We start from the raw sequence: 16,809 nt of genomic DNA on the forward strand, positions 1-16,809 counted from the left end.
GTTCTAACTAAAGTTGACTTGTTTGAGTATAAATTTATGAAAAGTAAATTATTATTATTATTATTATTATTATTATTATTATTATTATTATTATTATTATTATTATTATTATTATTATGACCTAAGCTACATCCCTAGTTGGAAAAGCCGGATGCCTTAAGCCCAAGGGCTCCAACAGGGAAAAATAATCATTATCATTATTGCTAGCTAAGCTACAACCCTAGATGGGAAAGCATGATGCTATAAGCCCAAGGGCTCCAGCAGGGAAAAATAGGACAGAGAGGAAAGGAAACAAGTAAATAAATAAACTGCAAGAGAAGTAATGAACAATTAGAATAAAATATTTCAAGAACAATAACAACATTAACATAAATCTTTCATATATAAACCATAAACACTTAAACAAAAATTCCATGGAGAGAAATAAGATAGAATAGTTTGCCTGAATGTACCCCTCAGGCAAGAGAGCTCTACCCCAAGACAGTGGAAGACCATGGTACAGAGGCTATGTTTTTTTCCATATTAATAACATTTAACGAAATACATACCTTCATCATCTGATGAAGAACCCGAATGTACCCTCAGGCAAGAGAGCTCTACCCCAAGACAGTGGAAGACCATGGTACAGAGGCTATGTTTTTTCCATATTAATAACATTTAACGACATACATATCATCATCGCTTAGCGAAGGATTTCATCATGATACGAAATCTCAACTTTTGATTAATATCACTTTCGCCAATTTCCAAATCTTACGAGTTAAATGTCAAACGTAGACTATAGCTACTCGGGTCTTGTTCAAACTAAGTGATTTCTACCGCGCGGTATGTTGACAACGGGTATTAAACCGCGCGGTATGTTGACAACGGGTATTAAAACCGCGCGGTATGTGACAACGGGTATTAAACCGCGCGGTATGTTGACAACGGGTATTAAACCGCGCGGTATGTTGACAACGGGTATTAAACCGCGCGGTATGTTGACAACGGGTATTAAACCACGCGGTGGAAACCGCCTCGTGTGAAACAACAGAGTTAAGTTACGAATAATGTACAACTATTTTGTTGTATTTTTTAGAGGATTCTACGTTTTTGTATATGAGGACTAGGTAGAGACCGGGAGGGGTATGAGTACCCCTCCGACATTCATAAATCCCTTCTTATCAAAAAGATTTGATTGTGATATTGCTATAAAATAATGCTAATGTTATAATCCACAGTACGTTTATTTTGACTATTAGGAAAAGTTAATTTGTGTTTTGACAATCTTTAAAACAAGATCTATTATTATTATTATTATTATTATTATTATTATTATTATTATTATTATTATTATTGTTATTGTTATTGTTATTATCATTATTATTATTATTATTATTATTATTATTATTATTATTTTAATGCTCTTATGAGAAGAAATAGAAAACAGCCAGAATAAATTATAATATAACTAGGTTACTTAATAGAATAAACTTATTTCATATACAATGTAAAGTGGATGAATCTATGATACATAAATAAATCCTCCAAATCAATTCATGACAAAATTTAGTTCACATATTCATAGATCACAAATAAACTTAGATGCTACATACATAATTAATTTCACATACACTCAGGCTAATGTATTTTGAAATCAATGTATTTGTCGAAATAAGTTCAAAATAATGGATGCCTAATTGAATTACAAGTAATGTCCGATAAATAAAAGTCAAAGGAACGAATTTACGACTAAATGATCTTCTTGGCACTGGCATTTCGCCACAAATTCGAATAAATGCAAAATAAACGACCGTGGGTCCCGGTGGAAGTTTGGCAACACCTGCTGCAAAAAGTGGAATGTTACCCGTGACGCTGCGGTGTCTGGTGGAACGCTGAACTATATAAACAAAGTCTGGACCGTGTGGTTCTGTGAGTCGATCCAGACAACATTCGTCATGAACACTCAAGTAAGTAGCTTGCGGTTTCTGAATGTCGCTGTGAATTTGATATTGGATTTCCTGGTTGAATTGTAAGGCTTTTGATTTCCTTGTTTGTATGTCAAAGATAAAACCTTAATCTCTCTCTCTCTTTCTCTCTCTCTCTCTCTCTCTCTCTCTCTCTCTCTCTCTCTCTCTCTCTCTCTCTCTCTCTCTCTCTCTGTATATATATATATATATATATATATATATATATATATATATATATGTGTGTGTATACATATAGCCTATATGCATATATGTCTATATATGTAGTATACATATATGTATATATACATGTATATATGTATATACATGTATATATATATATATATATATATATATATATATATATATATATATATACATATATCCATATATGTATATATATATATATATATATATATATATATATATATATATATATATATATATATATATGAGTGTGTTCTTGTATGTGCACATGAGCATTTGTGTGTATAAACGTATATGGGTGTATAACCTTTTATGAGCATACTTCACGTTTGCCAGGTCCGTGACTTGTTCCCAGCTATCATCCACACCCACTAGTCTACCGAGTTTCAAATATGCCTCATCCCTGAAGACATACTAAAAAACTGGATGACAGTACTCTTTCTGGTGACTCTCCACCCATCAGATGAAGTGGATAGAAGTGCATAATGAAATAGAATAACTAAATGCATATTTTTTTTACAGGTGCTATTCGTCCTGAGCTGTGCAGTTCTAGCAGCTGCGGATAGCGGAGAGCGGTATGCGTACCGTCCACCTCAGGTAAATTTTAAACAACTGGTAGTTTCTAGTAAAATGAGAATTAGTGACATTTACGGTTATAGTGGAGAAGATTTTATATAGTTTGTATTGAAGAATAAGTTTTTGATAGCCTATAGGAAACATCCCTTCCTGGTGAACGCCGGGCTAGGGTTCAAGTCCTGCTCAAACTAGACAGTTTCTTGTAGTGTCTGCAAGCTCACCATCCTTGCGAGCTAAGGATGGGATGTTTGGGGGAGCTTCTAGGTCTACCTGCTGAGTCATCAGCAGCCATTGCCTAGCCCTCCCTTGCCCTAGGTCATTGTCCTCCTAGGTAGGACATTGTCACTGGGCCTTGCCTCTACCATTCATGACCGGCCATTAAAACTTTAAAAAATGTCTTATTTGACAGGTTTCTTTTGATGTGTCACGAGAATCCAGTGAGTCTGTGGAGGTGCAGAATGTTGTGAGATCTTCTGAAAGCAGCGAAGAATATGTCTACCGTCCAAGACGTGTGAGTACAAACCTTAACTTGCCATGTAATATACCCCTCCAGAATGATCCTATTTTCTTTTATGAAATTTGAAGAATCAGTTTCGACTATAAATTAGGAATGATTGACTTATAAACACCCAACTCTGTAAGCAAATATCTAACTGCAGTTCTCCTACCTTATTTCAGGCATCGTCTGAAGAATCTTCCCCTGAGTCATATGAGTCCAGTGAAGCCCAATATGCTTTCAATTACGCCGTGAAGCACGATCCTTCCCGCAACGATTACGGCCACGAGGAGTCCCGTGATGGCGACCACACTCAGGGTTCATACTACGTCCACCTTCCAGATTCCCGTCTCCAGAAGGTCACCTACCGTGTGGATGGAGATTCCGGCTACATTGCTGACGTCAGCTACGAGGGAGAGGCTCAGTTCCCCGAGTCCTACGAACGCTATGAGTCTGACGAATCCGATGAGTCTTTCGAAGCTCCCCCGCTATACCCCACCAAGACGTGTGTATTCAGCTCCTGTTCCCAAGGAGTCAGATGAGTCTTTTGAAGCTCCTCGTTATACACCACCAAGACGTGTGTATTCCGCTCCAGTTTCCAAGGAGTCCGACGAGTCTACCGAAGCTCCTCGCTACACTCCACCTCCAAGGAGAGTCTTTGCATCCAGTAATTCTGTTGAATCCAATGAGTCTTTTGAAGCCCCCAGAAGATTCTATTCTTCCCCTGACTCAGACGAATCCGTTGAGGCCCCAAGGAGAATTTATGGTGCTCCAGACTCAAATGAGTCTGTTGAAGCACCCAGGAGAGCTTATGGAATCCCAGACTCCAATGAGTCTGTTGAAGCACCCAGGAGGGCATATGGCGTCCCAGACTCCAATGAATCCAAGTAGTTTCATTAAAGGATTATCTTTAGATACTTTGAAGCTCTCAAATCTCCACAGAATGATGAAATGGTTTATTGTAATGGTTCTCTTACAGTCTATTTATTTATTTATAATCTTCAAATTCTATAAGAAATAAAGCATATATGAAAGAAGAATGAGTTTTCCTCTTATGTTATAAAGAATAGAATATTCCTCATAATGTGCAATATGGTGATCATTATGTCAAGAGACTTTTCAGGCTGATCAAGGTACCAACAATGTTAGAATAGATTCGGTATATGTTAATCAAGTCTAATAGACAGGGGTTTAGGCAGTGAAATGCATTTCTGACCTGATATGGGAAAACTGGGTTGTTCATGAAAATCTATTTGGCATATCCAGTCATTATGCAATTGCCCCATCAGTTCTACATGCATTAATGAAAGATTGTTTCAGTCATGTGAATCAGAAGCTCACATAAGTACATAAACACACTCATGCACAAAAAGTTAAATATCTACCCATGCCCCATCACTAGTAAACATCAAATCTTCCTGATACCTAATCCAATCTGAAACTCCATGTCTCAACTCACCAAGGGGGCCCTACTACTTATCTAAAACAAACCTATGACGTCATGTCCCTATTCACTGTATACCAAAGGAGCCCTGGATGAAACATAGGTAACGTCATATCTTAGATGATGAAATTATTCAAGATGTATGCATATTGCGAAAATGAAATACAATTATTACACCAAAACAGTATAGGCGACCCGTCATGGCTAAATATGTAGATAGATATGCACACACATAGATTCAACCATTCGTAACCACTCCCCTTTCCTATTTGGGTACCCCCTCTCCACAGGGTACGACTACTCCCTCTTGCCCCTACCTCAGGGACGGTGAGAGACCGAGTAGATATATGTCGGGCAATGCCGCTGGGCATAACTAAAAAAAAAGGATATATATATATATATATATATATATATATATATATATATAGATAGATTATTACTTGCTAAGTTATAATCCTAATTGGAAAAGCAAGATGCTATAAGCCCAAGGGCTCCAACAGAGAAAATAGCCCCGTGAGGAAAGGAAATAAGGAAATAAATAAACTACAATAGTAGTAATTATCATCAGAATAAGATAGTTAAGACAATTTCTTATAACATAAGGGAGATGAGTGCCAAGATACAAATATCCCGCATGCGTTAGCATCATTTCTAAATACCTTCTGTTGAGTCGATAGCTGGTACTGTTTCTCACTTGTAGAAAGAGTAATGCCTCTCATTCGAATACGTGACGTTAATCCGAATGATAATTTAAGCACCGAACGCTTGGATGAGCTTAAGGTATTTCCTTGGTCTTTAGAGTAAAATGGGCGTGGCGAATGGTGAGTGAAATTACCCATAAGAAATTGCCAGAAGAAAAGTATTGAATATAATTCTGTTAACATGAGGGCAGTGATTTGATGATAATTGGAGGACTAGATTTCTTATATGGATGATTCTTTTTTGGGTAACTGAATCATCACACGTTTCAGTAACACCCTGAGAGAGAGAGAGAGAGAGAGAGAGAGAGAGAGAGAGAGAGAGAGAGAGAGAGAGAGCTTTTGTAGATTAATATAATTTGTGGATACTGACAAACATATTTTTTACATGAATGCGAAAATGAATTATGAGCAGAAAAACCCAGACATTATATATATATATATATATATATATATATGCATATACTGTATATATATAATATATATATATATATATATATATATATATATATATATATATATATATATATATATATATATATATATATGTATATATATATATATATATATATATATATGTATATATATATATATATATATATATATATATATATATATATATATGTATATATATATATATATATATATATATTAATATATATATATATATATATATATATATATATATATATATATATATACTGGCCTCATGCCTATTTACACCTCATTCATGTTAAATCAAATATGAATAGCAACTAAGTAATTAATTCTCTTTTATCATCGACTTTGAGACGTGAAATGTGAATAAGTTAATAAGTTAATAAAATACTTTTAACAAAAGAAAAAAAAGTACGGAGGGAAGCAAAATAAGGTTTGAAATAAGGTAGGATAAATAAAGGGAGAGAAGTAAATGGTGTAAGGAATTGAAATAAGGAAAAGAATATAGTGGAGAGGAAAAATAAGGGAGTTCTACCTTAAAGTTCATAGTGCGTTGCTTCCAGCAAAATAACTGATTTCTTTGGAGCTTAAGTTGAATGTATAAATATCTCTATATAATCATTCGTATCTTAACAGTTATGGCTTTTGCCTACTTCCCTGAGTGAGTCGAGTATTCATGTCTGTTTTCCTTTAATAAGGACAGTATTTTCTTTTTATAAGATTGGGTTATGTTACAACCTTAGACCGTATTTTCTTTAATAGGAATGGGATAATTTAAAACCCTGGACCGTTTTTTCTTTTTATAAATGGGTACGGTTCCACTCTTGACCGTATTTTCTTTATATAAATGGTTACGGTTCCATTCTTGACCGTATTTTCTTTATATAAATGGTTACGGTTCCATTCTTGACCGTATTTTCTTTATATAAATGGTTACGGTTCCATTCTTGACCGTATTTTCTTTATATAAATGGTTACGGTTCCACTCTTGACCGTATTTTCTTTATATAAATGGTTACGGTTCCACTCTTGACCGTATTTTCTTTATATAAATGGGTACGGTTCCACTCTTGACCGTATTTTCTTTATATAAATGGTTACGGTTCCACTCTTGACCGTATTTTCTTTATATAAATGGTTACGGTTCCACTCTTGACCGTATTTTCTTTATATAAATGGGTACGGTTCCACTCTTGACCGTATTTTCTTTATATAAATGGTTACGGTTCCACTCTTGACCGTATTTTCTTTATATAAATGGTTACGGTTCCACTCTTGACCGTATTTTCTTTATATAAATGGTTACGGTTCCACTCTTGACCGTATTTTACTTTTATAAGATTGTGTTACTGTTCAACTCTTGACCGTATTTTCATTTATAAGATTGGGTTATGGTACAACCCTGGACCGTATTTTCTTTTATATTATTGTGTTCCATTACATCCCTGGACCGTATTTTCTTTTATAAGATTGTGTTACGTCACAACCCTGGACCGTATTTTCTTTTATAAGATTGGATTACGTTACAACCCTGGACAACATTTTCTTATATAAGATTGTGTTACGTTACAACCCTGGACCGTATTTTCTTTTATAAGATTGTGTTATGTTTCAACCCTGGACTGTATTTTCTTTTATAAGATTGGATTATGTTACAACCCTGGGGCGTATTTTCTTTCATAAGATTGGATTATGTTACAACCCTGGACCATATTTTCTTTTATAAGATTGGGTTACATTACAACCCTGGACCGTAATTTCTTTTATACGATTGGATTACGTTACAACCCTGGACCGGATTTTCTTTTATAAGATTATGTTACGTTACAACCCTGGACCGTATTTTCTTTTATAAGATTATGTTACGTTACAACCCTGGCCAGTATTTTCTTTTATAAGATTGAGTTACGGTACAACCCTAGAAAGTATTTCCTTTGATAAGATTGGATTACGTTATAACCCTGGACCGTATTTTCCCTTATAACATTGTGTTACGGTACAACCCTGGACCGTATTTTCACTTATACGATTGGGTTATGTTACAACCCTGGACCGTATTTTCTTTTATAAGATTGTGTTACGTTACAACACTGGACGGTATTTTCTTTTTATAAGACTTGGTTACTTTACAACGTCAAGAACCCAAACATGAGAGTTTTGAAGGCCTAATAGATAAGTAATTTCTTATCCCTTTGACAAAAGTAGCCTTTGAGTGTCTATTCAGGCGTAAAGGTGTTGGGACTGATTGCTGAAAGTCAAGTTGATCTTTGAGATGTTTTTCTTTTGCTTTGGGGAAGATTACAAATGAGGTCGTTGCGTGAATTTGCCTACTTGGCCTAAATACTGTGTTCTTTGATTTACTTTCTTTTTGTTTTGATTTAGAAAATTAAATTTGATGATTCCTTTTAAATATTGTTTGATTCTTATGATAATTTACCTCTATAGTTATTGTTATTATTATCCTTATCATTATGAGAGAGAGAGAGAGAGAGAGAGAGAGAGAGAGAGAGAGAGAGAGAGAGAGAGAGAGAGAGAGGAGAGAGAGAGAGAGAGAGAGAGAGGTTGATAGATTTTCTATGCATAGATGGTAATCAACTCTTCATGGAGAGAGAGAGAGAGAGAGAGAGAGAGAGAGAGAGAGAGAGAGAGAGAGAGAGAGAGAGAGAGAGAGATTTGTTAATTCTTTTTACTCACAGATGGTAAACTAACTTCAGAGAGAGAGAGAGAGAGAGAGAAAGTTTGTTAATTATTTTTAAACATATATGTTAACTAACTCCTGAGAGAGAGAGAGAGAGAGAGAGAGGAGGAGAGAGAGAGAGAGAGAGAGGAGAGAGAGAGAGAGAGAGAGAGGAGAGAGAGAGAGAGGTTAATAGATTTTCTATGCATAGATGGTAATCAACTCTTCATGGGGAGGGAGAATCAATAAATTTTCTATGCATATATGTTAATCAACTCTTAAGAGAGAGAGAGGAGAGAGAGAGAGAGAGAGAGAGAGAGAGAGAGAGAGAGAGAGAGAGAGAGAGAGAGAGGGTGTTAATAGATTTTCTATGCATAGATGGTAATCAACTCTTCATGGAGAGAGAGAGAGAGAGAGAGAGAGAGAGAGAGGAGAGAGAGAGAGAGAGAGAGAGAGAGAGAGAGAGGTTAATAGATTTTCTATGCTTAGATGGTAATCAACTCTTCATGGAGAGAGAGAGAGAGAGAGGAGAGAGAGAGAGGAGAGAGAGAGAGAGAGAGAGATTTGTTAATTTTTTTTTACTCATAGATGTTAACTAACTCCTGAGAGAGAGAGAGAGAGAGAGAGAGAGAGAGAGAGAGAGAGAGAGAGAGGAGAGAGAGAGAGAGAGGAGAGAGAGACTAAGTTTTATTAACTTTTTTTTTATGTATGTATCTTAATTAACTCTTCATGTTTTTATATTCCCCAACTAAAACACTTCTCTTAAAGGGGGCGTAGCCTGTCCTTGGATAAAGGCTTTCGTCAGTGCCAGACTTGGATTACTACATAACCTCAAAAGGCGTTGCTTCATTTAGAGAAAGTTAAAATTGCCTCAAATCAAATTGGGGTAGACATTATTCATCAAGAGTTCTCTTGCTTGAGGGTACACTCTTTAACACTATTGTATCTTATTTCTCTTCCTTTTGTTTTGTTAAAGGTTTTATAGTTTATGTAGGAAATATTTATTTTAGTGCTGTTACTGTTCTTTAAATGTTTTTATTTTTCTTTGCTTCCTTTCCTCACTGGGCTATTTTCCCTGTTGGAGGCCCTTGGCTTATAGTATCCTGCTTTTCCAACTAGGGTTGTAGCTTGGCAAGTAATAATAGTAATAATAATAATAATAATAATAATAATAATAATGATAATAATAATAATAATAATAATGATAATAATAGTAATAATAATAATAATAATAATAATAATATGTTTAAGATTGACATTCACACATCAAGCAATTACCTATAAGCTTGGATATTCATTAGTTTAACAAGGTGTTGAACCGTTTTGATAATGATAATGAAGCAAAACTCACTAGCAGTAAATGGATGTATCTATCTACCTAGACACTAGAGGGGTATTCAGTATTATAATGATAATAATAATAATAATAATAGTAATAATAATAATAATAATAATAATAATAATAATAATTATAATAATAATAATAGATGTTGTCTGAGCAAAGATCTGGTAGTAATTTTAGACTTCTGGTAGTAATTTTAGACTTCTGGTAGTAATTTTAGACTTATGGAAGCGTTGTAAAAGAGTGCAGACCTCCACTGTGGCAGCTTATTTCTCGACCTTTTGCTCAACCTTGACCTTGACTTTTGACCTTAACCTATATTGATTAGCGTGGAATTTCATACACTCAAATATGAACCAAAGTTGAAGTCTCTGTGGCAACGATGTCCAAACTTAAGGCGTATTACGTGAATTGGACATTTTGCTTGACCGTGACCTTGACCTTTAACCTTGACCTTCCAAATATTAATAATTTACAACTTTTTACATAAAAGTTAATCATTGAAAGTTTCATTACTCTACGATTTAAAAGATGTCCACGAAGCTGTTCACAAACAAACACACATAAACAAACAGGGGCGAAAACATAACCTCCATCTAACTTTGTTGGCAGAGGTAGTTAACAGATGTGAATGTATGCATTTCTCCATTGTACGAAATATGACTTTATTCGGTAGCACATGATATTTCACTACTCATTAGCATTAAGATTAAAAAAAAATACGACTGTCTACATGAAAGAAATGCTTGTTAAAAGGAGCAACATGGATACGAGAGCAAACTAAAGTAGAGGATATTCTAACAACATGTAAGAAAAAGAAATGGACATGAGCAGGACATATAATGAGAATGACGAAAAATAGATGGATAAGAAGAATAACAGAATAGGTCCCCAGAGATTGCAAAAGAAGTAGGGGATAGTAGATAAGACAATGGATTGACAAACTAAGAAATATTTGCTGGTGAAGACTGGTATAGAAATGTATAGACTGTCATAGAAAGACAATAAACAGACTGGAGTGGAAGGACATGTATAAGGCCTTCATCCTGCAAGGGACTATCAACAGCTGAGGATACATATGTATGTATATATATATATATATATATATACATACATATATATATATATATATATATATATATTTATATATATATATATATATATATATATATATATATATATATATATATATACAGATATATATACAGATATATATATATATATATATATATATATATATATATATATGTATATACATATATATATATATATATATATATATATATATATATATATATATATATAATAGAAACAAAACTGTTAAAAATAGCAAATTTAGGTGATCCAAACATCATACCAAATATTTAGCAGATAAGAGTCTTTAAAATGCAGTATCGGTTTTATGGTAAAATATGAGAAGGATTGTCTTGATAATAATAATAATAATAATAATAATAATAATAATAATAATAATAATAATAATAATAATAATAATAAATCCATCGACAATTACTTTCACATGAGACACAAGTAAACAATGATCAAGCAACAATAATATCTCCCAGGACTTAATCTCATTCCAAGAATGGAACAAAATAATAAAATAAGATAAGGAACACAAAGGACGCCAAAAACACGGCGTGGCAAAACACCCAAATGATTTCTCAACGGTCTTTGGACATCATAATCAAGGCAACGCCGGCGTTGGGGATCTGAGTGCCTGCAACACCCTACCAAAAAAACTGGAATTTTTGTCCGATAGATGGCTCTGTCTTCGTGGAAGTCTGCCTGCCCAGTATATAAACAAAAGCGTCCACGACCTAAGGGCACAGGCAGATTGAAACGGCGATTCATCATGAACATTAAGGTTCGTATTGGTGCTCGTATCTTTCTTCAATTGGTGTATGATTAATGAGGTTCTATTCTGGTTTTGGAAAGCATACAATGTTCAAAATTTTGCTTTTAAAAACGGAAAAAATCTTGGAACAAATGGTGCCAGGCAATTACAGTTTTAAAAGATGGTTATATATTAACGGGATATCACTATATTACGGTCACCAACCCGTAAAATATAATAGCAAAGTAGGGGTGTGTGTGTGTGTGTGTGTGTGTGTGTGTGTGTGTGTGTGTGTGTGTGTGTGTACATTGCCTTACCTTATGTAAGACACGGGCTCTTGCCAGAAAGTAGGGGGAAAATTACGGTCGTCTACATTTTACTGAAATACGGCTGAGAACAGTATATATTTACGGAGAATTTCCGATTAAGATTACGTTTTTTTACCCGTGTAATATCCTCTCTTATCTACATATTCTACCCTCTTTATCTCCCGGTCTCATTATCTTTCTTTTTATCTCTTTTAGAGAATATTCAGATTTTGATAATGAGCTATCATAAATTGTAATATACTGGTATTTGTATTTGTTGTCTAGCCGCTTGATCTAAATAAATAATTTTTTTATGTAAATCGCGTAAAATCAATATTTACAGTCTTTTAGATGTCAAGATCTTGTTATAAACAAATATATTTTCTATGTAAATCTGGTACAATAACTATTTACTGTCTTTTTGTTGCTAAGAATCCTGTTCTTAACAAAGATTTTCTTTATGTAAATCAGGTAAAATAATCATCTAATCTTTAATCTAATAATTTCATAATATATTAATGTTGGTTTATCATAATGTTCTTTTGATGCACTAAATGAACGTATAAATATCGTGAAATAAGTGTTACTGATCAATTTCTTATTAATAACAGCACGCTTATTTTTTTACTTTGAAATCCACAGGCGCTTTCAAATAAATATTCTATTCAATATTTCAATCGCACTCCCAAAGAGAGATTAGTTCACCAAAACTTTGAACTGGGCTCCACAAGACACTAGAAGAGTTAGAAGACCCAGGCCTATATGGCTGAGGACTATGAAGCGCGAAGTAAGAGATGATGAATGGAGAAGTATTGATTTAAAAGCTCAAGATAGAGACGACTGGTGAAACCTAACCGAGGCCCTTTGCGTCAATAGCCGTAGGAGATGATGATGATGATGATGATGATGATGAAATGAATACTGATCAAATCCTATTTATCTAATATAAATCTTCTCTCTTCACAGATATTAGTAATCCTTGGGGTAACAGCTTTGGCTGTTGCTGATAGCGGAGAAGGATACGTTTATGGCCCTCCACAGGTACCTACTTTACTTCAAAAGGCTGCTTTTCTGATCCTATACTGCTGAAATAAACATAAGATAATCACAGGATATTGATATAACTCAAAACGAATTAAATCTTTCTGTTTCTGATAAAGTTAAATTTTGATTACATTAAACCAGAGGATTAATTTCAATTGGTGAAAATTTTACAGAGAGCTTTCAGAGCTTCGTCAGAGGAGGTACGGTTCCGTGCAAGCAGTGAGGAATTGTTTAGGCCCGCAAGCAGTGAGGAAGTTGTCTACCGTCCACCTAGACCAGCAAGTAGTGAGGAATTTGTAAGACGTGATAGCAGTGAGGAAGTTGTCTACCGTCCACCTAGACCAGCAAGCAGTGAAGAGTTCTTCAGGCGTGATAGCAGTGAGGAAGTTGTCTACCGTCCACCTAGACCAGCAAGTAGTGAGGAAGTTGTCTACCGTCCACCTAGACCAGCAAGCAGTGAAGAGTTCTTCAGGCGTGATAGCAGTGAGGAAGTTGTCTACCGTCCACCTAGACCAGCAAGCAGTGAAGTAAGTGTATTTACAATAGAATACTTTCCACTAAAGACAAGAAAGACGTATGTAGATGGTAGTCTTTTAAAAGTAATTGAGTGACTATAATATCACGGAATGTTTCAAGTGAAGGTCTTTACTTCATTATACTTAATATTTTCAACATTTCTTTGCTCAGGAATCTTCCGAAGAGTCAGCCGAGTCCTACGAATCTACAGAAGCTCAGTACGACTTCAGCTACGAAGTGCAACACGAGCCATCTGGCAACGATTTCGGACACGAGGAGCAACGCGATGGAGACGAGACTCACGGATCGTACCACGTCCAGCTTCCCGACTCCCGTCTCCAGAAGGTGACTTACTTTGTCGAGGGAGATTCTGGATACATCGCTGATGTCAGCTACGAGGGTGAAGCCCAGTTCCCCGATTCATATGAATCTTATGAGTCAGGATCCAGTGAATCCGATGAATCCTTCGAAGCTCCTCGTTACACTCCCCCAAGGCGTCTCTACTCTGCTCCTGATTCCAGCGAATCTGTAGAATCTAGGGAGATTCCTCGCTACACTACCCCAAGACCTGTTTACTCCGCTCCTAAGTCAAGCGAAGAATCTAGGGAGATTCCTCGCTATACTCCCCCAAGGCATCTCTACTCCGCTCCTGATTCCAGCGAATCTGAAGAATCTAGGGAGATTCCTCGCTACACTACCCCAAGACCTGTTTACTCCGCTCCTAAGTCAAGCGAAGAATCTAGGGAGATTCCTCGCTACACTATTCCAAGACCTGTTTACTCCGCTCCTGAGTCAAGCGAAGAATCTAGGGAGATTCCTCGCTACACTACTCCAAGACCTGTTTACTCCGCTCCTAAGTCAAGTGAAGAATCCAGGGAGATTCCAAGACCAGTTTATTCCGCTCCTGACTCCAGCGAGTCAGTTGAATCCTTCGAAGCTCCAAGCTATCTTCCCCCGAGCACTAACTATTTCATCCCTGACTCAAATGAATCCAAATAATTATATGAACTTTGCTTCCACATAATTTCCATAGACTTTCAATTGCTAATATTATGATATTTTGAAATGTCATCAGCTGTCTTAATTTATTGTCTTATTTATTCAAATTGGAAACCGCATCTTTTCATATTACTATGAGATTAAAATAAAGCATTATATGGCTATATTACTTTATGGAACCTCAATTACGCTATGGAAGTCTCTATCTATTTTTTTTTATCTTTTGATAATTTTTTACAACATATTTTCTACACTTCTATTTCCATTTAGACGCGAGTTCGCACAAAAAGTAAGCGGATACTATAAACACTAGAATCTCAGTTGTTAATAGGAAAGATGAATTTTAAATTATCGTTTAACTGCTTAGTTAGCGTACTGCCCATTAAGAGTTCTTGGCTTAATATCTGGTATAGTAAGTATATCGGCTGATAAAGACATGATGCTCAAGAAAATCAGCTAGAAATGACAGGTTCATCAATAAAACCAGCTAAAATTATAGTTTCATCAATAGAATTGGCTGATTAAGACGAGTTAATCAGGAAAATCTGCTGAGTATGACATGTTAAGTAAGAAAATCTGCTGAATATGACATGTTAAGTAAAAAAATGGGTTGAATATGACATGATAAGTAAGAAAATCTGCTGAATATGACATGTTAAGTAGAAAAATCGGCTGAATCTGACAGATTAGGGAAGAAAATCACCCGAATATGACAGATTAAACAAGAAAATTGGCTGATAGAGAAAGGTTAACAAAGAAAATTGTCTGAGAGACAGGTTAAGCAAGAAAATTGGCTATGAACAGGTTAAGCAAGAAAATTGTCTGAGAGACAGGTTAAGCAAGAAAATTGGCTTAGAGAAAAGGTTAGGCAAGAAAATTGGCTAAATATGACCGGTTTAAGCTAGAAAATCGACTTAATATAACAGGTTAGACAAGAAAATTGGCTGAATGTGAAAGGTTATGCAAGAAAATCGGCTGAATAAGACAGATTAAACAAAACCATCGGCTTAATATAACAGATTAAACAAGAACATCGGCTGAATATGACAGGTTAAGTAAGAAAATAACTAAAAATGACAGATTAAGTAAGAACATCGGTTGAATATGATAGGTTAAGTAAAAAATAATTAAATATGACAGATTATATAAGAACATCGGCTGAATATGTCAGGTTAAGTAAAAAAAATAACTAAATATGACAGAGTGAACAAGAACATCGGCTGAATATGACAGGTTAAGTGAAAAAATAACTAAATATGACAGATTAAATAAGAACATCGGCTGAATATGACAGGTTAAGTAAAAAAATAACTAAATATGACAGATTAAATAAGAACATCGGCTGAATATGATGGGTTAAGTATAAAATAACTAAATATAACAGATTAAATTAGAACATCGGCTAAATATGACAGGTTAAGTAAAAAAATAACTGAATATGACAGATTAAATAAGAACATCGGCTGAATATGACAGGTTAAGTAAAAAAATAACTAAATATGACAGATCAAATAAGAACATCGGCTGAATATGACAGGTTAAGTAAAAAAATAACTAGATATGACAGATTAAATAAGGACATCGGCTGAATATGACAGGTTAAGTAGAAAAATAACTAAATATGACAAATTAAATCAGAACATCGGCTGAATATGACAGGTTAAGTAAAAAAATAACTAAATATGATATTAAATAAGATCATCGGCTGAATATGACAGGTTAAGTAAGAAAATAACTAAATATGACAGATCAAATAAGAACATCGGCTGAATATGACAGGTTAAGTAAAAAAATAACTAGATATGACAGATTAAATAAGGACATCGGCTGAATATGACAGGTTAAGTAGAAAAATAACTAAATATGACAAATTAAATCAGAACATCGAATGAATATGACAGTTTAAGCAAAAAGAATTGGCTTAATAAGACAGATTAAACAAGACCATCGGCTGAATATGACAGGTTGAGCCAAAAAAAACAATCGGATTAATAAGACAGATTAAACAAGACCATCGGCTGAATATGACAGGTTGAGCCACAAAACAATCGGCTTAATAAGACAGATTAAACAAGACCATCGGCTGAATATGACAGGTTGAGCCAAAAAACAATCGGCTTAATAAGACAGATTAAACAAGAACATCGGCTGAATATGACAGGTTGAGCCAAAAAACAATCGGCTTAATAAGACAGATTAAACAAGACCATCGGCTGAATATGACAGGTTGAGCCAAAAAACAATCGGCTTAATAAGACAGATTAAACAAGACCATCGGCTG

At 34.8% G+C, this 16,809-nt stretch overlaps 1 protein-coding gene across 1 annotated transcript; it reads left to right on the forward strand.

The window, feature by feature from the left end:
* Window positions 1-1,900: 1,900 nt before the first annotated feature.
* LOC137623554 (uncharacterized) lies at window positions 1,901-14,684 on the forward strand. The gene is given in 10 exon segments (XM_068354385.1): window positions 1,901-1,949; window positions 2,676-2,750; window positions 3,139-3,240; window positions 3,408-3,704; window positions 3,706-4,112; window positions 4,960-4,996; window positions 11,587-11,691; window positions 12,936-13,010; window positions 13,187-13,540; window positions 13,701-14,684. Coding segments are annotated over 10 exon segments (2,292 nt in total). The 5' UTR covers window positions 1,901-1,937; the 3' UTR covers window positions 14,529-14,684.
* Window positions 14,685-16,809: the final 2,125 nt, after the last annotated feature.

This window comes from Palaemon carinicauda, chromosome 30 (genome assembly GCF_036898095.1).
Source record: "Palaemon carinicauda isolate YSFRI2023 chromosome 30, ASM3689809v2, whole genome shotgun sequence".
NCBI lineage: Eukaryota > Metazoa > Arthropoda > Malacostraca > Decapoda > Palaemonidae > Palaemon > Palaemon carinicauda.